We start from the raw sequence: 22,643 nt of genomic DNA, 5'->3' as shown, positions 1-22,643 counted from the left end.
TGGGGCCCCAAAATTTTAAATTTTATTTTTAATTCAGGTATAGGAATGTTTCAAAAACAATATTCTCCATTTCTATCACATTGAATTTTTTTTTAAATATTTAAAAGTATCGAAGATATTCCAAAAAAGAAAAAAAGAAACAATGTACACTACAATGTACATCAGGCCTGAAGGGGTTAAAAGGAAGATTATTTTCACAGGAAGCTTATGGAATTAAAAAGAAAACTGTATGCTTTGCCGTGCTTTAAAAATTTGTTACATTCCATTAGCGAATAGACTTTGCAGTATGATTGAGGTATACGGGAATCCACCATGACGGCGCAAAAATCTGTGTAGTGCGAGATACTTCCGCATTAAATATCATCAACGTCCAACAGACAAATGATTTCACACATCGCAAAATTAACACACTACCAGTTCATCATCTTTTCGGAAACACATCCCGACCAATCTCCTTCACTTTCACTTCGCGAGAATCACATGACCTTGTCCCTGTTGTGTGAGACCGCGTTCGCCATTGGTCCAGGAGTCCTGGTACCCGCGAATATATAAACGCGCAACAAATCGAGAATTTAGTATAGCAAGGATTTTAGTGTCCATACATACACATTGTTGTGAAGGTGAGTGAGTGCAGCAACCACGCAGTACACTACTGCTTGCATTGAGTGTTACGTACAAATACTTCACTGACTTAGAGGGTTCCTCTTTTAGCAAATGTGTGTATATGTTCTAGTAAAAGTGATTATTTTTGTTATCTAAACAAATCTTCAATTTTTCTACAAACTCACTAAAAATAAAAGTGTTTTGTAAACTTGTAATAAATAACTACATTAGCATCAATATTCCACGCAGAAAATAAAAAATGTTACTTTTCACGAAGTTTTATAGGTTTCACAGTATATAAATTTGAGTATTTTGGAAATTACACTAATATCACTTATTTACATTTATGAGTTTAAAAACAATTTAGTAGTTCGGTTACCAATAGGCCTACGGGAATTGGGGACGTAATCCCAACAGAAGGAACTGGTTATTACCTTTCAATATTGTCCCAAGTATCGGCGACGATGATACAATACCGATATTTCATAGAAGTTTGATGACACTTTTAAACAGAAGAAAGTGGTTTATCATTCGAGCTATTTTAGTCTGTTATTTAATAATGCTGTATCAACTATTAAGTTATCTACCGTCGATGGAATTAGTGATAACGAGATGCTATTTGATTAAGTGACGCTGAGGATTTGCTGTGAAATTACCTGACGTTCGTCTTACAACGAAAAAAAAAAAATGAGATAATCAGCTGAAACGGGAATCGAACTCAAGCCCGAGGTCTCTAACTATGTCATTACTTCGCTAGTTGACAGACGTAAATGTAATCTTAAACATTTGTTTTCCACTTCCTGTTCTAATGCTCTGCATGGACCGGTGACGAATTTCTACGTTAAGGTGACAATTTGATTAAAAAATATACGTAATTTTGTCACTTTAAGTAACGTCTTAAGTTCATATCTAATGTTTTAACAATATTTGACAAAATATGCATTACAAGTGTGTTTCAAATGTTTATATTCAGTAATTTTCCTGCATATGTCAATAAGTCATTAGTTGTAACATAGATTTTTTACATTCAAAGGGTTATGTAAAAAACTGAAAAAATCCTAACATGTATTTTGCAAAAATAGTATTTCAAGATTGATATTATTTTGACTTTAAATAATGTGCCCTTCCTATGATAATTTAGTTAAAATACCTATAAATATTTTAATTCTCCTAATTATACATAGATTCTCCCAATAAATTCTTTATTTTTACGTCATATTAAAAATTTTAAATAAATAAAAAAACTATTACAAGATCCCAGGAAGTCCACGTAACGAATACAGGGAGTACATGACTCTATTTAAAAGAAAATCATTTTCTTACTTTTTTTTTTTTCAATTAAGTAGTCGATGGTCAGAATAGAGTAGTCTTACGTAGAACATGTCGGAGGAATATTGAAGTTTGCAGTTTAAGAAGGAAAATATTGAAGCTGTATTTCTGAGCTAGGTGATTAAGCAACATTTCAGATAAATACAAAGTTTCTCTGTGATTATGTGAACTCATTTGGCATGTTTGTGTATGGCAATCTACTCAGCTGTTGTTCTCGCATATTCTAACAATCTCAACACTAGTCTCCAAGGTAATAATATGTACAGTATAGTTACGTTGAAGATCAGGTTGAGACAGTGATTAAAATGTTACGGTTATGAGTAAGGAGAGTTGAAGGTAGTCGCTCACTAATGTCCCAACACTGAACACATTTCTGGACTCTACTAATGAATAATTATGACTAGAATCCAAGATTACTTCCCTGCATGAAATCCTTAAAACTTATGGTTAAGATATGCTTAGGTCTATTATAGCAAGTCAGGAGAACATTTTTTGTAACATATAGTGCTTTTCTGTTCTATATATTTGTGTAAATGAGCACAGAAATCGACTGGATGTTGATCCACATTTGAGATAAAAAGTAGGAAACATTGAAACGGGTATGAAAGGGATTAAAATGGAAAAAGAGCACCATTTCTCGTTTCGCTGTTGGTTGAGGAACTGCTCAACATGTTATATTTTGCTTATGTACAACAGAAGCCAGTACAATTAAATTTATCTTTTTATCTTCATTCCTATTTTGCGACCTGTTTTCCACTAATTAAGATCCACTCCACATTTTTTCAAACTAAATTTTTTCGCATAGGTAACTACAGTACACACTTGCTAATCCGGCTATTCCTTACACATAGAGATGCCGGATTAGCGAGAGTGCTTGAAAAGTCATTAAATGTAATGTTATAAGTTGCGCCAAGTACTCCACTTGCACTTCTAAATCGAAACTAGAACGCTCCATACGTGACCGACGTGTGTATAAGTATATAAGTATACAATATATAATTAAGAAAGTCTAGTGCAGGCATCATAGGCGGAGTTATGGGGGGTATGTGGGACACTGCCTCCCCAAACGTGTCTGAACCCTTTTTCTTTTCTATTAATGTTAGAAAATATTGCATTCAAAAGATTTTTCTTGCTTTTTTATGATTAAGTTTCTGTGCTTCAATTGACGAATTAATGTCTTCAGATCATGTGTCTGGACTATAACATGTATTTTAAATTTCTGAATGTATAATAATTTCTATACCTCATTTGAGGCATGGAAACCTGTAATGTTTCTTTTGTAACAGCCTGTACTCATGTGTTAGAAGTCTGCAGATGTTCAGGCCGCCACTTGGAGAAATACGGATAACATACTGCAGAACAATGCATAAAAAAGAAAAGTGATCCCGGTACAATGTGTAAACTTAAAGACGAGAGATAAGTAAAATAATTAGGATTTGCATTTCATATGATATCTTCAGCAAGGTAAGCTTCAGATAAAGTTTTTGTTGGCACTGTTACGTAGTTATATATACATACATGTGGTTGTGTATGACAGAGAAAAATAGGGAAATTGCTTTAAGTTATGCTCTATTATAACTTGTAGTAGACCTACAGTCCTAGCCCCATACAACTTGGTCCGAAACATCGCGGATGTGGATGTAACACTTTAAGAAATATGCCCCCCGAAAATACCTTCATTAAATGATCATATTCCGATATACTGTACCACGGTCAAACTATAACGGGGGGAGAAGGTAAATAATGTCCTCCATAACCTTATTATATCGGGATTATATGGTTTTGCTTTGCCCCCCTAAGGAAACTGTTCTCACTCCGTCTAGGCAGGCATGTTCAACGCTGGCATCTCTAGCCTTTAAACCAGGTGCAGCAGTGACGTATAATATCTATTAAGCGTGTGCCTGCATGGAATTCTGAGATTCTGTGTCACTGTTGTACCTCGTTCAAAGACTTGAAGTTCCCGCATTGAACGTGTCTGGTCTAGCGTATCATATAGTTGCAAAAGATTCAAAAGTAGGGGATCCATGGCTTACTTATTTAAAAAAAGAACAAGAGTCTGCAGTCCTATGCTAATTGGGAAGGACTGCAGTAGACTATTTTTTATTGTGACTTCATTATTACTATCATGAAAAATGCCTGATTCTACCCACAACAAATTCTTTCGCGTTTCATACAGAGTATACTGCTCAAAGAAAATATTGATTTATAAAATAATTACTGACACCAGACTTAATTAAAGCCGCAAAACTAGCGTAGAAACCAAGATATATAGTAATAATATTTGTCTAATTGTAAGTAATGAGGCGAAGTGTTGGTCATCTGCTTAGGAACTTCAAATTTATGCTTGCCCAACTTCACAATGACCGAATCGCTGACGTCTAATATCTTCTAAAAACAATAAGCAAGAAATGTTATGACATTGTTAACATTCTACAGCTCAATCGACCTTCATTAAATCCCAAAAAATCAAGGTATTCTTACAAGGAGAGACAACTGGAATCCGGTCTATTTCTGACATTTTACCAATTGAGATAATTCAGTACTCTGAAGTAAATGTGTCAGATATACACGATATAATTAATGAGAAAGCAGGAAGAAGTGTCGATAGAGATTTATATAATCATTTGACGCTGGGATGAATACACGGCCGTGGTTTGGAATCCCATCTAGAGAATGAATCTCCATTGTTTATATGCTACATGACATCAGGAGCCGTCGCGTTGATCCCACGCCAACACATCCTCGCTAGTTATCTCTAGTGTTAACAAAACAGAATGAAAAGTTATTAAAAATGCGAAAAAAAATGACTAATTAAGTTGAAAAATATAACTAAACATTTTAGCTATAGGAAACTGAAAACTTCATCAATTTTGTCCCAGTAGTTGCTTGGTGGAATGTTATTATAATATTTACAAAGTAGGAATCGGCAAAGAGCTCATTTATATTCTCATTTTTGTGAATATCTGAAATAACTCTGCTCTTCTTAGGTGCGATATAAAGTAGAAGTAATATTTAAATTTCTTTTATAAGACTTTAGCGTGTACTTTGATTCTAAATATATTTATCTGTATTTTAAAATATCATTGAACATGTGGGACCTAGGTGATTATTATATGTTTGTAACTTTAAATATCTCTGTTGTAATGGGGATAGCATTAATGGTACGTATTTATTTTTTTATTATTTTACAACATTATCCAAGTGTTTTGTGCTTCACTATGGAAATTTAATTACTAAAGATTTGATTTTTTGCAGATAGTTTCCTCTTGATTGCTTGACAAGGAATAATACAGCTAGAATCGTATTATATACGAATAAGAACGTTTATCAATTTCTATTTTAGCAAACAGTAACATAATATCAGAAACAATTACATGTAATAAACGAAGAGCTATGTCATGTCAATTCGTACAAAAATTAATTAGGCCTACAAACATCTACTTAATCTGTTCAATTTATAGCTGAAGTCGGATATCTCACTTTTTAGATTTATAAGACCGATAAAAATTCTTGGCATGGCCATTTTTTTTCGGAAAATAAGTAAATCTGAGAAATCAGTGACGTTGAGAAAGTTCCAGACAAAATTTAACAGCCACGAAAGCTGTTAGCATCACCAAACTTAAATTATAATTTGTCACAGACAACTATGCTGCGCAGAAGGGGCGAAGGGCTAACTCTGTTTACAAAACAGGTCAATTAAAGTAGGTCTACCTCTTGTAAAGAATTCATAGCCTATAATCAAATAATAAACTTAGTTCATTGCTCTATCTATCATCACTCTTACCGCTAAGAGTTTATTTTATGTTCCCAATTTGGTGCGTCACGAGTCTTCCCAAATTTAATACCATGAACTGCGGTTGAGTTTGGCCCACATTCCACACATAGGTTAACCAAATTAAAAGGCGTTGCAAGGCAGAAGTAATGTCTGTACAAAAATTGTTATATAGGAAATAAAAATTGATAATGGAAAAGACAAAACCATATTCCAAGGAAATGAAATGAAAAATTTACGGACTGTGGCAGGATGCAAGAAAATAGGTAAGCAACAGATATATCTCAAAACTTAGAATATTTAACTTACATGATCAAACAGCATGGAAGTAATTGGACATTGCACTTACAGTGAATGGAAGTTTTCTTTTTATTTCAACAATTTCAAAGCTATAACTTAAATGGTAAAAGATGGGTAGAACATTCAAAGGAACGTTGAATTGAATAAAATCAATGCTATAGGTAACGGCAGTAACTCATAACGCAATATAGTATCTAAACACACTTGTGTGCGCGCGCGTTTATAAACCTGTTTACCTTGTAATCCAGTGTAGGCTAGCCTATATACGTCGACTACTAAGAATTAAGTTTTTCACATTGTTAAGTATGAAAAGAAAATAGTCATTTAGTTCTTTTGTTTATAATTTTCAACGAAAAATTATAGATTTGTTTCAATTTCTGATCGGGTCAAAACCCTGAACTGATATTTAACCCTTGCAGTGAATTTCGATGAAGACCGGAGGGCCTAATTAGTCAAATCCACTCTCCTCACCGCCATGCTGGGGTCTCTGGGATCTTTTTAAGATGCAAAAGAGAGAGTGGTGTGCGGAAAGCAACGGGAAGCTACCGCATTTATCTTTCCCAAGAAAAACTGCAAACATGAACTGATCAGGAAGAGGAAAAGGAATTGGTTGGGTCATTGGCTGAGAAGAAACTGCCTACTGAAGGATGCACTGGAAGGAATTATGAATGGGAGATTTCGGGCAGAAGAAATCAGATGATAGACGACATTAAGAAATATGGATCATACGAGGAAACAAATAGGAAGGCAGAAAATAAGAAAGATTGGAGAAAGCTGGGTTTGCAGTGAAAACCCTGCCCTTGGGCAGAACGCTAAATAAATGAATGAATTCTGCGAGAGGATGCGAATTCTTCATATTCTGTCATACAATAGAGAGGGATAAGAAAGATTGAGTAAGCCATAATGTATATATTTAAGACCTTATTAAGATGGTTCAAACTTCGCTCATTACTTGTGAGTGAAGGTGTTTAATTTCACTTGCATCGTTAATTACTGGAACGCAAGAGAAGGTGACATAACATTGCAGCACATTACGATATAATTGAAAATGCTTAAGCAATGTGAAGAAATTCCCATGTCTATCAAGATACATGTCACACTGCAACATGTTAATATTCCTATGAGACAATGAACTTTCACCAGACGTTAATCATTAAAGAATATATCTAATTGGATGTGAATTATTCCACAGGTTTGAGCAAACTCTATCCTACGAACCATGATGATGAGGATTGCGACATTGGCCGTCGTGCTGGCTGCTGTGACCGTGTTGACTCAGGCTCGACCCCAGGGCGCTGTCTCTCGCGGAAAGTACGAGGAGCCACATGTACCCATGCCTGTGAGTTCAAAGAAAATGTTAATAGTGCTATGAACTGGATTCTGTAATCATTTAGGGTTTAAGATCCAACAGCAGCTAGATACGATACAGCTAGGATTGGTGGGTGTATATCACGTCTCTTAGTACTGCATAATGATGTATTCATGCTTTTCAAAATCTTACACGCCTACTATTATATCAGTAATATTTTTTGCAATACTCGATATGTAAGTTATTTGTTTAAATATCTTAAAGACATCCATAGGCATTTTACATAATCGTTTATATAATGTTTAATTTTTAAACTTCCTAAATTGCATATTGTACAGGGACATCATTTTATTTTTACTAACATTTTTAATATTAACCTGGCTATACATTTGCATTAACGGTTGAGAACCGGAAACACAGTTTGCTACCGCTTCCACAACTGCAGTTCGATGATAATGGCGTAAAATATAAGCAAATAACTTTACTAGTTATAGGAGGGAAGAAAAGTAGTTCATCCATTTACGTAAACTAGGAAATATCACGATTTTGAGTTTGATCATTTTCATTAGGTTTTTGTTTAATCAAAATACAGTGCTGTATTAACAATAAGTGTTTTTACTCACGAACTGAGTTATCCATGCGAACGTATTCATTATGCGGTGTATATTATACTGTCTACAGCACATTAGCGTACAAAATAGAGAATAAAGTTAAATTGAAAAATAATCATAATATGGACATTCAAACACATTTTTTAAAATGGTGGCCGTTCATTTCGATACAGGCTTCGGTTCTTTTGTGCATATTATCGCACTATAGACTATTGCATCTAATTCCAATTACCAGTTTCGTCCTTCGTACTAGTAACTCATGTTGAAATAATTCTGTACCTACTCTATAAAAGAGTATCTTACGTACTGTAAATTCAATCTTCACTTCTGCCCGACCCGCACAGATAAAATTACTCAGACATGCTATCTACTGTCCGTCCAAGTGGTTATGTCGCAAGGTCGTAGAAAGGGGGGGGGAAATCACGTGGCAGTTAATTACTTAATGAGGCCCTTTTATTTAAGTTATTTTAAACAGTTGTATAATATTACGTAGACGTCCAATTCCTAACAGAAATGAATGTTTTCAGAAAATAGCTAAGACAGCCCAGCCACTAGCCTTTACAGAGGGGCGAGCAGAAGCAGGTGGGGAAAATCGGGATGCGACGTAGGCAAACGGACGACAGTACCTGTGCGAAAATATGATTCAATATTGAAAGCTCTTTCGTCACTGGAAAACGCGAACATATTTCTGGAACGTACTATACTCACTAACTCAGTACTGTTTACTATATGCAGTCTTGGTTTCGTGTGGAGGATAGTTGGAACTTCGTTAGTAGAAGGGGTGGGAGTGAAGTACATTAAAAAACTCAGGTACAATATAAATTGAAGTACAAATAAAATGATGTCCCTGTACTATGCTTACTACCTATTGCATTGATTGTATTGTCTCTATTCCACATAATATGTATTATTCTGAAATTGTTTTTCGGACCTATATGGTCATTTGTTATGACAGGCGGATGTATTAATAATAATATATATTTGGCAGTGAAAGTAAAATTTACAATTCATTTCTTAATTGCCATGGCAACAATTCTTGAACAGGTACTAGTTTAACAAGTCCGAAATACTTACAATACGAGTTGTCGTTAGAGGCTTCGGCACGAATCGGAGTCACGTGATTAACATGGTCTAGTCATGGCCATCTTGACAATTGCCTAATATAAATACATGTTCAAAGTTCTAAGAAACAAAGGAATTGCTATATCAAACTCGTGTTAAACGTGCATTTATATATAAACTTGTTCAATGTTGGTCATGTTAAGAATATGACGTCGCGCCGTACGAATTGGAAATGACGTAGCAGCCAACAGAATAGTAACCTAACAACCAAACTTTGAATTAATGGATCTTTACAAAATCTACAAATGTAATGATTACTTATTGATTGTAATGTGAAATGTGCAACTCGACATGTTGTTAACATCAAGAACCGATTCAATTTAAAGAGATAGTTGATCGTAACATTGAATAAGCGCAACGTAAGCTTGCCGGATATATATATATATATATATATATATATATATATATATATATATATATATATATATATATATTTAGATTTCTCAAGAAAATATGCCAATAACACAGTCTCACTGGTATGAATATTAACGTGTTTATCTAATCACCACTTTCGAAAAACATTGTGAACTACTGCATACCTTTCCTTAGATTTTTCCGGTAAAAGTGATGCACATGCTAGACCCGCAGCTTTTTCAGTACCAATTGCACTCATTTTTACAATAGTTTAGTCAAATTTTACTGCTTCATAACTATAAACATTCAAACATTAAATTCCGATACATAAACAAGTAACATAGCAACCAAATCATGTGTTACTTGAATTAATGAATCTATTGCAAATTTATAAATGCAATTTTTATTTATTATTACTTTTTTATATTTTTTCAAGTATTGCAAAAAGTTATTCAATAACCGCAAATTGTGACTTATCTGATCTCGAAACTGCATTCTCCACCAGGTAAGTCTCACTTACAATTCTCGGTGCGTAACAATAAATGTGGACGAGTATTCACCATCCAATCACTTTGAAAGCTTGATATGTCATAATGTTTACGCTATTTTCTCGACAGTATGACTTCGACTGGAAGGTGCGAGACGAGCAGTACAAGAACTTCTACGGACACAATGAAGTCGGAGACGCAGCGGGCCGCGTGGATGGCAGCTACCACGTATGGCTGCCCGACGGACGCCTCATGACGGTTTCATACTACGTCGACGGAGAGAGTGGTTTCGTGCCCAAGATCACATACGAGCAGGTCGGAAACCCCTTCACTGGGGCTGCTGGCAAACGTTAATAAGGAGTACAACTACGAAGAGACTGTGCCAACATACTTCAAATCAAGCTGCGGACCGTCATTTAGACATCACTGAAAAATGACGTCAACGTCAGTGATAATTATGACAATCAACTGTATCTGACTTCGGACTTCGAGGAAACGAAATCAATCATTTAAGTATCACATAAGAAATGGAGTGATTCTGCAAATAGTTCCGCTCCAGTTACAAGAGTTTACGGGTCCCATCACACAAATTTAACTTAACGAGGTCAAATTTTTACTTACGTCCCAAGTAATGCGTGCATATCAAACTTATTACGTAAATACATTATATATTTATAATAAACAAGTTAATAAATATATTGTCATTACTATCGCTCTATATTTCAAATTCAAATTTGACCTGAAACCTTGAGACTGAAGTGAGAATTTAATTCAGAACATTTATATGATATAGCGTATTTCTCCCTAAATTAATTCGCCGTGCAAGTGACTCCATTTCCGTTAAATTAATGTTGCAATAGGTCTGTGTAAATGGAATCTATGAATGTGAGAATGCGGAAGTGTTCACTGCTCGTTTTCCCCAATATGATAGTCCCTTAATTTATATCTATCGCGAGATTTTAACTTCAGACAAGCAGAATTCTATATGACTGATTCAGATTAATTATTTAATTATGAACCAAGTCATAAATACACGTGCAAATTTTTTACTCTTTTTATAAGAAACTCGTCCTCGATAATATACGAATGAATTGTATTGCAATGAAGTGCGTGAGCAAAAACAAGTGCAAGTAACAATATGCAATAAATAATATCATCTTTATTACTTGTTTAATGTCTTCAGAGTTGTTTAAATTATTCTGTCCATAAGTGGATGCATTATTTTCATTTGCTTGTAACTCAATAGAGAGTACAATATATGAGAATAAGAAAATATTTGGCATAACTCAATAAGTTTATCCATGAATCTCAACATTGACACCATTGTTCGCGTTTAAAGTATTAATTGCTATTCCAGTTCTTACAGTTATTTTGCAACCCTGCTGTATAAATTATACGTTATCTCGCATCAGTATGTATGGCATTCATGTATCCCCAAAATAAAATGTCAGGTGGGATGGTACCGAACGATCGAGATGGCTAAGGTGTTGGACCTTCATGTCCAATCCAAAACATGGAGAAAGTAATATAGAAATTGGCTCTCACAATACTCTTGTATGGTGGCGTTCAATCCTACTGCAAAATGATTTTGGGTTGCAAATTTTCTAGTTATAATACTATACAAAATTGTAACAAATTCAGGTACATAATATCTTTTATCATTTATTCGACAAAAAAAAAAAATTCTTATAGTCTTCATTAACCACATTTCAGGATTGAACCACAGTCTACTATATACAGTCACGAAGCTTGAGTTTTGAGGGTGCTAGAAACAATAGACTGTGACGGTACTATTTTGCATTGCCTGTAATGAGGCGATATTAGCGATCCTAGTGGTGAGGAACTACCTAATGTTTGCATATTTACTACGTATTGAGCTTCGCGATTGTATATACTAGACTGTGAATGAACCGTACTTACGCCTCCTAAGTAAAATGTGGATTCTTGTCAAGAACTTTATAAGTAGTCCTTTTGTCTAGCTCAGGCATGGGCATGACAGTCAGAGAAAGCAGAAGGAAAACAAAGTTCAAAGAATGCAACTTTTACCTCATCTTCCAAAAATGTTTTGAATTATTTCAAAAACATATCAATGTCTTCATTAACACATATTTACTGTTCATTTATAGGAAAGTCAGTAAGATACAAATCGAAGTACCGGAGTATCGAACTACATTTTTACTGAGGTTAGATGGCAATATTATCTAGGTGTTAAGTTGATCGATGTGTGCACAAGCGGCATTAGCGAAACAAAGAAACAGCAGGTGTAAGATGGCGGCACCTTTGCACGAATGTACCATTGTCGAGCAGCGCTTCGTTGTACAATTTTTCTGGGAAAAAATCTTGCAGCAAAAGAATATTCATACAGAAATGCTTCCTATATAATTATGATGAACGTTGCATACCACGTCAAGCAGTCTACAGTTAATTGGGTGCAGAAATTCTCTGAAGGGTGGAAAAGTATCGAACACTGAGTCGAGTCGTCGATCAGTGAATTTTGTCATGGAAACATATGTGCAACAGGTTGGCGACTTGTTCCGAACAGACAGGATGACGTGGACGATATAACCTGGGTAGTAAGAGGTGATGAGTGTTGATTGCATCTTACCAGCCCGAGAAAAGCGCGCATTAATGCTCACGTCAAGTCGCCAATGGTACACTCGTGCAGATACCACCATTTTTCAGCTGCTACTTCTTTGTTTCGACGCTAATACTACCATTTAGTAGCAATGATAGCTTCAAGCGCCTTATTAAAATCCAGGTCGCTAATTTTATTTAGATACTTTCAGTAAATTAATACTATTGCTAAATCTACTACTACTACTACTACTACTACTACTACTACTACTACTACTACTATTAATACTATCACAAATCCACCGCCCCCACCACCACCACTATTGTCGCACCATCGGATCTATGCCCCTTCAGCGCTGTCGTCATTCTTGGAAAAGTTAACGCCTCTACTCACCCCATTCCACCCGTTTCTCTCCCACTACGTCAAACAGCAGGCCACGAACCTTGCCGAATAGGGATGTTGCTAAACTTCCGTCAAACAGTGTCATGTCTCTTGAATATTGCTTATAATACTGTAAGGTTAATTATTACTTATTCATAATTTAATTTAAGTAGGTCTAATGACGCTGATTGACTTATGCCAAATGCTATTACTTGCTTAATAATATTTCTTTCACCACTCCGTGCTACAGTATTCATGTTGAGTTGACAACACTGGATTGCAAGTGCAAATGAATTGTCCAGCAAGAAGGCTCAAAATTGTGAGTAGTGGGGGAGAGAAAGAGAGAGGGATAGAAAAGAGAGAAATAGGAATACAGGGGGAGAAATGAATTGCCGAGGCTGAAAAGGAATTAAGGTTCAGCATATCTTACGGGGGCACAGATCCGATGGTCGGACTATACTACTACTACTACTACTACTACTACTACTACTACTACTACTACTACGACAGTGAGTGATAATCCTCGTTTTGTGATGATCTAACGCTGGTGCCACAGATCATTAAATCTGTGGACAAACCAAATGTATTTTATGGCATGCTGATGATGATATTATTATTATTATTATTATTACATGCACGCATGCACACACACACACATTCATAGTGTTCTGCCAAATGACAATCTTTCACTACAAGCCCAGTATTCTCCAATCTTTCCTATTTTCTGCTTTCCTCTTAGTCTCAACATATGATCCATACGTATCGTAATGTCGTTTATCATCTGGTATCGGCTTCTGCCCCGAACTCTTCTCCCGTTCACCATTCCTTCCAGTGCAACTTTCAGTAGGCAGTTTCTTCTCAGCCAGTGAACCAACCAATTCCTTTTTCTCTTCCTGATAAGTTTCAGCATCATTCTTTCTTCACCCACTCTTTCCAACACAGTTTCCTTTCTTATTCTGTCTGTCCATTTCACACGCTCCATTCTTCTCCATATCCACATTTCAAATGTTTCTACTGCCCGACCGAGTGGTTATGTCGCAGGGTCGTCGAAACGGGGGAAATCATTTGACAGTTACTTAACGGGACCCTTTTCTTTAAACTATTTTAACCAGTTCTATAATATTAAGGAGAATTCTAATTCCGTGCAGCAAATATTTTCGGGAAAACGCCTAACACCTCAGTCACTAGCCTTGAGGGGCCAGCAGAAAAGGGTGAGGGGAAACCGAGATGCGACATAACCACTCGGTCGGACAGTAGTCGCTTCTCTTCACTTCATCGTAATGTCCATGTTTCTACTCCATACAATGCCACACTCCACATAAAGCACTTCACTAGTCTCTTCTTCACTTAGTTCTTTCCAGAGGTCCGCATAAGATGCTCCTTTTTCTATTAAAAGTTTCCTTTGGCATTGTATTATTATTATTATTATTATTATTATTATTATTATTATTATTATTACAAAATTCAACCATAGATTATATTAATCAAAAATGACTTGGGTGGTATGAACGTGCAAAGATAATGTCAGAAGAAACGTTACCCAAGATATACAGGAATGGATACTGTATGAAAAAAATGAAGAGATGAAGACCACGCCTTACGTGGATATAAATGATATTTAACAATGAATGAAAAATAAGAGGACAAAAGGACAGTGAAATTAAGAGGAGGAAACGGATTGGGAATTGAAAGGAGTTCTTATGAACCCTGATCCCGTTGCCGCCACCACCACAATCACCGCTACTATACTACTAGTCATTATCTCCAAGCTCTCTGCGCTGGAGATCTGACCAGTTATTATTGACCATTAAATCCACGTACAAGGATATTTGATAAATGGTAAGATGATAGTAAAAATACGGAACTATACCCGAAATTCAAACTGTAACCTTCGACGTTAGTACACGATGCAATATCATTCAACTACCATTACACTGCTTTTTATTTGTAGATACAGTTCAAATAGATTATAAAGAGCATTTATGTGGCTGGAACGCAATATTTAGCACATCCACTTCGTAAGGCTACATTTATGTTGGAGCAAACGACACCAGCAATGATTTGAAACTCAATTTCAAATCTCTTTCCTATCTCAATTTTCAAGGAAAGAGATAGGTAGTGTCACATAAGCTGCAATTTCTGCATAGTCCACTTGGAGACAAAGCTGCAATTTCTGCATAGTCCATTAGGAGACAATCATATTCCATTAAATTGGTACCTACCTTCATCTCAGATTAGTACAGGGATGCAAAACTGTGCTACAATTGAAGCACGCGTCATAAGCCGAAACATGTAACTCATCTCTTCTCTTCAACTCTCGCGTCATTGTACGGTAGAGGGAGAAGAGAAGAGAGAACAGTGTTTGCCAAACGTCACACAAATGTCATTGAAGACTCCGGCCTTGTGAATGGGGGAACGAACTCTTTCCCCATGTTCCCAATCCTCTCTTCCCCAACTCTTTCCCCATGTTTTCAACCCTCTCTTCCCAAGTTCTGCAACCCTCGTCTAGTAAGAAGATTATCCATAGAAAAAAAATAGAACCAGTACGGCAATACTGTATCTATTAGAATTTAAATACTATAAGTGAAATCTACATCACAACTTAACCATGAACTCTCGTAGTATTCGGATGTTCAAAACTGTTTCCAAACTTTCTAAAATACATATCTACTACTATTTTTCACTGCCTCTGACTGAGGTTCTGGCTGATATGTACACCTGTTATCAGGCAGTACATCTCACTTGACGATAATTATGTGTCAGAGGTAAAATAATTGTTTGTACTACGTACATGCATCTGAAGTTTGATTAGTGTACAGTAATATGTAGTAATCGGCGACTAAACAACTATTTTTTAACATTAAAAATTTACTACGTAAAAACTAATTTATTTCAAACTAGCCTAGGAATAGAGCCTACAATATAAATTATTCTAAAAAAAATATTGTAACGGTAACATACGGTAATTACACACTAAATGAAGCCTACCTTCATTTTATAAAAACAGCCGCCATCAACTAATATAATGTACCGGAAATCATCTGTCAACTGTTTACCGGGTACAACTATTTATACAGTTCCACCAACGAGTTAGAAAGATTTTCTAACTCGTTGAGTTCCACACATCCGTTTCGGCTACTTTGAAGCGCTGAGAAGAATCAAGTTCTCTAAGATTATACAGTGACTTTAATGTTTGATGATCTCAGAAACCGAAACGTTCTTAAATAAATGAATTGTACCAACCGAGAACCGTAAGTCCGCACATGTTGGACTCTTTCCGTAATACATCCCCTAACCTACATATCTACAACATATGAAATGTGGCAGCATATTTTACTTAGTGTAATTCTGATTTCTATAAACTCATACTAAAAACTGAGAAATGTGTTCACTCTAATTGTAGTTCCTTGGGTATAGGTTATAATCGTTCAATCAACACTCCAGTTGACACCATAGGCGGAGAGAGAACCGCTTCCTTGGGGGGGCGGGGGGGGGGAAGCAAAATCATAGAATCCCCATATAACGGGGTTATGGGGGACATCATTTACCTCCTCCTCCCCCCGTTATAGCTTAACCGTGGTACAATATATCGGAATATGATCATTTAAAAAAGGTATTTTCGGGGGCATGTTTCTTACGGAGTTCCGCGATGTTTCGGACCGAGTTGTATAGGGCTTGAACTGTAGGTCTACTACAAATTACAATAGGGCATAACTTAAAACAATCTCCCTTTTTTTTGTCTCTTGTACAGAAACACATGCATACATCAATAAAACTACGTAACAGTGCTAACAGAAACTTTCTTATAAATGAAGCTTACCTTTTTGAAGATATCATATGAAATGTAGGCCTAAACCTTATTTTTATTTAATCTCATCTTTAAGTTTACACATTATACGGGACCACTTTTCTTTTTTCTGCATTGTTGTGCAGCATGTTATTCATACTTCTCCAAGTGGCGGTCTGAACATCTGCAGACTTCTAACACAGGGCTGGGCAGCAAGAGCGGATTCTACTCTCTCACGGGGAGTCATATGATTTCTCTTCATCTCCTTTCTTCCCCTTCGAACACCGCGCAGCGTTGAATCCGTAACGGATGAATATTCAGCCTCCCCGTTTAGAGTCTAGTTCCGCTCCCGATGCCCAGCCTTGTTCTAACACATGAGTACAGGCTGTTACAAAAGAAACATTACAATGCTTCCATTTCTCTAATGAGGTATAGAGATTCTTATACATTCAGAAATTTAAAATAAATATTATAGTCCAGACACATGATCTGAAGACATTAATTTGCCAATTTAAGTACAGAAACTTAATCATAAACAAAAGCAAAAAAGATCTTTTGAATTCAATATTTTCTAACGTTAATAGAAAAAAAAAAGTTGAGACAACTCCGCCTATGGTTGACACACAAACTTAGTATTACATAGACACTTCAAGTGAATTTCATGCTATACACAGGAAATCAACAAGGAATTGTTGATTGATTATTCCTATTGCCTTAAGCATAGCCTACATAAAACGCACAAATTTTGCACACAGTCATTTCAATCTGTAATTATTCAAATACACGTATTATGAAAGAAATAGGTAATATTCTGCAAAAAGTAAAGTCTTTAAAATGAGACAGATACAATGTCATGGAGTACCAGGACGGAAACAGCAATGTAACGTTTGCTAGGTGATCCATACCGACACCAAACTTTGTGACTAATAATGCGATTGAAATAAATGTGCTCTCATTCGATCGGGTATACGACGATGCATGACCTTGAGTTGGTGCCGTGCATGTGCTTGTGGGGACCTGTGGCGACTGGCGACCATTTCGGGTATGGGCGAAAATTTCCGGGCAGTATACAATATCTTAAGGCTCCGATGTGCTAGCGCTGATTTTGGTACCAAACGAAAGATCTCGTGAATACGTCTTTAAAATCAGACCAAAACATGGGATACCAGGATGGAAACGGCGATGTAACATTTGCAGGTAGTTCATTCAGACATTGTAACCTCGTGACTAATAACACGATTGGAATAAATGTGATTTCGTTCGATCAGGTATGTGACAACGATGCGAGCATGAACTTGAGTTGTCACTGCGCGGATGCCCATGGCGACTGGCGGAAATTTTGGACTTCGGCGAAAATTTCCGGGCAGTATATTTTGAAACTCCGATATGCTAAGAGCAGATTTGGTGCCAAACGAAAGATCTCATCTAGATCTATCAACTTAAGCCGTATGCATTCACGTAAAACCCACAGCTATGTCCCGGACATAGCCACATCCCGATTCTTTTTATTCAAAATGTTGTCCGAAGTTGGCACATCTCTATATAATTAAAAAATATAATTCCTGAGATCCAAATATTTAGTAATGCTCCTGAAATTCGTGCGTATATTAATAATTTCACGACTGAAGCACATAAACTCTACTTAATGAAATTAGTAAATTGTTCAGACTTACTTGGCCAGTATCCCTTTCGTACATGTTTAAAAATAAGCCTCGATGGTAACTAAATAGTGGTGCAAGAAATGTAGGAAGACATGGGTTGGAAAATATTCTAAGAATCATGTTGTTTGAAAAATCGCAGATTAATTTTTTTTTCGGTTATCTCAGTGATCTTACTACGTTGTACACTTACAACTGAAAGAACTTTATTATTACTTGAGCTTTAGCCAAAAGTAGGCCATACATGTATTTCCTGATCACACTATTGTAGGATATACAGAATGTCATTCAGGTCTGCAAACTCACTGTGTCTACGCAAGTCATTAACAAAAGAGTGATTTTCAACTCAGCACATGTAATCACTCTGCAAGTAGCATGTGACTGTGTATGTGTGTGTGTGTGTGTGTGTGTGTGTGTGTGTGTGTGTGTGTGTGTGTGTGTGTGTATATATATATATATATATATATATATATATTTTTTTTTTTTAATTATCCCATATTAGTGCGTGTAAAAGGGGAATTCCAGACGAAATTAACCATCTAATTAATAAATTAGTTTCATATATTTAACCGTACCAACAGCATTTTATAGGTAATTATTGGGCAGCACATGAACCATCCTTTAGCACTATACCCAAAGTAGGCTTTTTATGCATGAGAGAATGAGTTGTGTGCTAATTGTGCTGACCAGGTAAGCTGGGTCCACTAACCACCACACCAAGCATTCCTTTCAAACCATCAAAACTATATGCCATACCTCTGACAGTGTTCTGCAATATCTCCTGGGATCTACATTAGTCGTGTTTCCACAGACAAAGACGAATATGGGGGATCCAGTGCCTCCTTTACAGGTCTATGAGTCGTCTAGAATCCACAACCACTGCCACCTACGTCTTCAGAAAAATCGCGAGGAATATCTACACACGCGAATGATCAATTTGGGATCAAGCAAACACAAGTTGTCCTGTTTTTTGAGGCGAAAATGTTAATGAAAGGGTAACTATGGAATGTGTTAGTGAATTAAGTCTCTAATCTTATTTAAAATATCTCTAGAGGGAGTTCTGATACAATGCACTGTTAAAGTATAGGAGGGAGATAACTTCCCTTGTTAATCATTTACTAATTGACATAGAGAAGGTAAGCTAGAAAAAAACAGTTATTTATAAGAGGAAGAAAATACGATAATATGGATATACAGAGTGAACTGTGAGTAATGTCATTAATTTCAGGGGGTTATTCTTTGAGAGATTTCAAACAATTGCTCGTTTTTGCTTCCTTTTCGAGAAACAAAAATTGTTTTATATTAAACATTTCATAACGTGTTTTGGTAAAACCAATGATTGAATTCCCAATATGCTCAATCAATTTAAGAGAGCAGTGTATTATGATTATAAATTATTGAAAAAATTTTAGTTTCGTCCTTTAAATGTGCAGAAATTTGATCCAAACAAAATGTAACTTTTCGTTCTGCAAATGAATTTTTCAATGTTACATTTGTTCAGATAAAAAATTTCTGCTCATTTACAGGACAATTGTTTATTTCTTGTAATCATATTCTCAATAATTTATTATCATAATACAATGCTTTCTTAAACTGAGGATACTGGGAATTCAGTGAATGGATTTTCAAAAACATGTTATGAAATATTTCATGTTGAAATTATCTTGAAAAGGAAGCAAAAACGAGCAAAATTTTATTAAATGTTTTTGTTTGAAATATCTCAAGGAATCACCCCCTGAAATGAATGGCATTACTTACGGTTCATCCTGTATACATTTGTGCCCTTGTGATTAATTTCAGTACTTGGGAGCTATTATGTATGCATGTGACAGATACTGGAAACAAGTTTGATCAGATTTCTATCGACCTAAGAAGTCCACTAAAAAAATTAACTCCCAACATAACTTAGGCAGTAATAGGAGCGTGTTCCTGCTGATACGGAGCTATGCTTGGTCGTGGTCTCGATTCCCACTTAAACCGATTACGTGGATGGGTGTTTTTTCTTAGATTTTCCCCAACTGAAGGCGAATGTCAGATAATAACATGACGGATTCTCGGCCTTATACCAATAGCAAATACAATTTTACTATCACCAATTCCATCAACACTTCCCCTTCGAGGAGAACAAGAAAGAAATATTCTGTACTTGTGATTTGTATTAAAATGAATTTTTCTCAACCATATTTCCCTCTTCCTTTATATCCTAAATTTGCCACATAGAGATGAGTGCGACATCATGAAAATAATACCTCTGCACGTGCCTATCCTACTTTTTATTGGCAGATAGATAATTTGTAGAAACAAAAGCCGCCCTAAATAAGGGTGCGATAGATCGGCCTACTAATCAATTCATAAAGAATAATAAGTAAACAAAACAATTTTGTGACACTTGGAAAGAAAAAGAAAAAACATTAAGATAAGAAAACGTAGGAAATCATTTACAATAAAAATTTTGTTGGGTACAAATGATTACTAATTATAGCTAAGGATGATTTTAACACGTGAGATCCTATGGCATCAATCATTGCATCAGAAATTTTATATTGTTTAAGTTGATTTAAAGTTTCACGTGGGATCGTGCCACGGGCACCGAACATGAGCCCAAAAACTGTCCAATGTGTAACGTGGTATTGTGCTCCAAGATGCTGACAACAAGGCTCATAGATGACTTGTTTTTCACCACACACCTCTTGTGGCTGTTGCTCATGCATCTCAAAACGGATTGTGGGATCAAGAATGACACCCCTATCCTTCTGCCGATCAATTATGATGATATCAGCCCGTCTAGTAGAGCCATCAGAAGAGACGCAACCAACCTCCTCATAAACCTCATAGGAAGCATTCTGACGGATTGAAGCTGCAATGAGAGAACGAACCGTATTATGTCTGTTGATTCGGAGCAATTCTCCATGATGGCAGAAACCCAAGACGTGAGGAAGCGTTTCTTGCTCGTCGCATCTTCTGCAACGGGTTGAGTCAAGAGTTCTACCAGGGAGAGTACGTACAGGTATTGTATTACAGTTTATCTTAATGGCTTGCGTCCACTGACTGCTCGAAAGTCCCTTTTTGGTTGAGATCCACGAATTACCTTTCTTCCAGTGAGAATAGAAAACAACTCCCAAACCTTTACTTTTCAATTCGCTCCATTGATGAAAAGAATCTTCACGCAATGCTTTTCTTAGTTTTTGAGAAGAAATACGTTCAGAGCAATCGAAGGTAATTGGTAATTGTTTGATGCAATGTTCAATTTCGTTTGGAAGATTTCGAGTGGCTGCTATATGAGGGTTGTCAACGCGTAAAAGTCTTTGACAAATATTTAAGTGCTGAAGGTAAGCTTCCCACTGGGCTTTAAATACTCCTAAACCTCGCAATCTTCTTGGTGCATACAACATAGCATCCGGGGTGTCAGTAGGAATGTTAATTATTTCCTTAACAGCGCTGCGAATTAATTTGTCAATATCAGATAGAAATTTCACTTTAAGATCTTTTAAAGGAGCACATTGGAAGGGGTAAACCAACTGAGGCCAGATATATTGATTTAATATATTTATCTTTTGGTCAGGCATAAGTAAGGGTGAAGTAACCAGATGATTAAGATTTTTTGTCAGTTTTTCAATTAGTTGCGCCGCATTAAATTTTATTTCATCATTAAAAGTAATGCCAAGATATCTTATAACTTCATCCGATTTGATGCAAGATATTTCTTGTCCATCGATCAAGGTGAGGGAATCAGAGCAGAGACATCCTTTACGTAGGTGTATAACATTACTTTTATGCGGGTTTACTTCAAGACCAATTCTAGCTAAGGAATTCATAGTCAGTGATGTTGAATATTGAGCGGCAGATTTATTTTTACACAATAATACTAGATCATCCGCAAATGCAAGAATGGAAAAATATTTAAAAACCAATATTGTTATAATGAAGATAGATTTGTTGATTGTAAAATAGGGTTTTTCATTCCTGTCAGAGAAAATTCCTCTATACTACGCAGGTCTTGACCCTGAATAGGACAAATTTAAGGAATATGATAGGTTTATTTACAGGACATCCTATGTTTGCAAACACGAACATAGGATTATTCTTAATAATGTAAACTCTACATAGAGGTTTCGTTGGACAGAGACAATATTACATGTAATCTGTGTACATTACGTTATTCACTGAGATTCAAGTCGATTGTATGGTATCAGACCTCAAGGCAGAGAATAACAATACAAAGGCTATAACAATATGGCCATATCCAGTGATTTGATGATTGGTTACTCCTAAAATAAATGAAGCTATGGAAACTCACACATTGAATATTATGGTCAATGAAAGAAAGACGAAAAAAGCGATTTCATATTCAAAG

General features: G+C 36.0%; 1 protein-coding gene across 1 annotated transcript; it reads left to right on the top strand.

Moving 5' to 3' along the window:
• The first annotated feature begins 557 nt into the window (after window positions 1–557).
• Window positions 558–11,050, top strand: LOC138715105 (uncharacterized). Its single transcript, XM_069847627.1, has 3 exons — window positions 558–620; window positions 7,197–7,343; window positions 10,018–11,050. Exons 2-3 carry the CDS (start codon window positions 7,224–7,226, stop codon window positions 10,240–10,242), a joined length of 345 nt encoding a protein of 114 aa, XP_069703728.1. The 5' UTR covers window positions 558–620; window positions 7,197–7,223; the 3' UTR covers window positions 10,243–11,050.
• Window positions 11,051–22,643: the final 11,593 nt, after the last annotated feature.

Source organism: Periplaneta americana, chromosome 15 (assembly GCF_040183065.1).
Source record: "Periplaneta americana isolate PAMFEO1 chromosome 15, P.americana_PAMFEO1_priV1, whole genome shotgun sequence".
In the NCBI taxonomy this organism is placed as follows: Eukaryota; Metazoa; Arthropoda; class Insecta; order Blattodea; family Blattidae; genus Periplaneta; species Periplaneta americana.
Note: the sequence above shows the minus strand (reverse complement) of the source record. Positions and strands in the feature narration are given on the sequence as shown.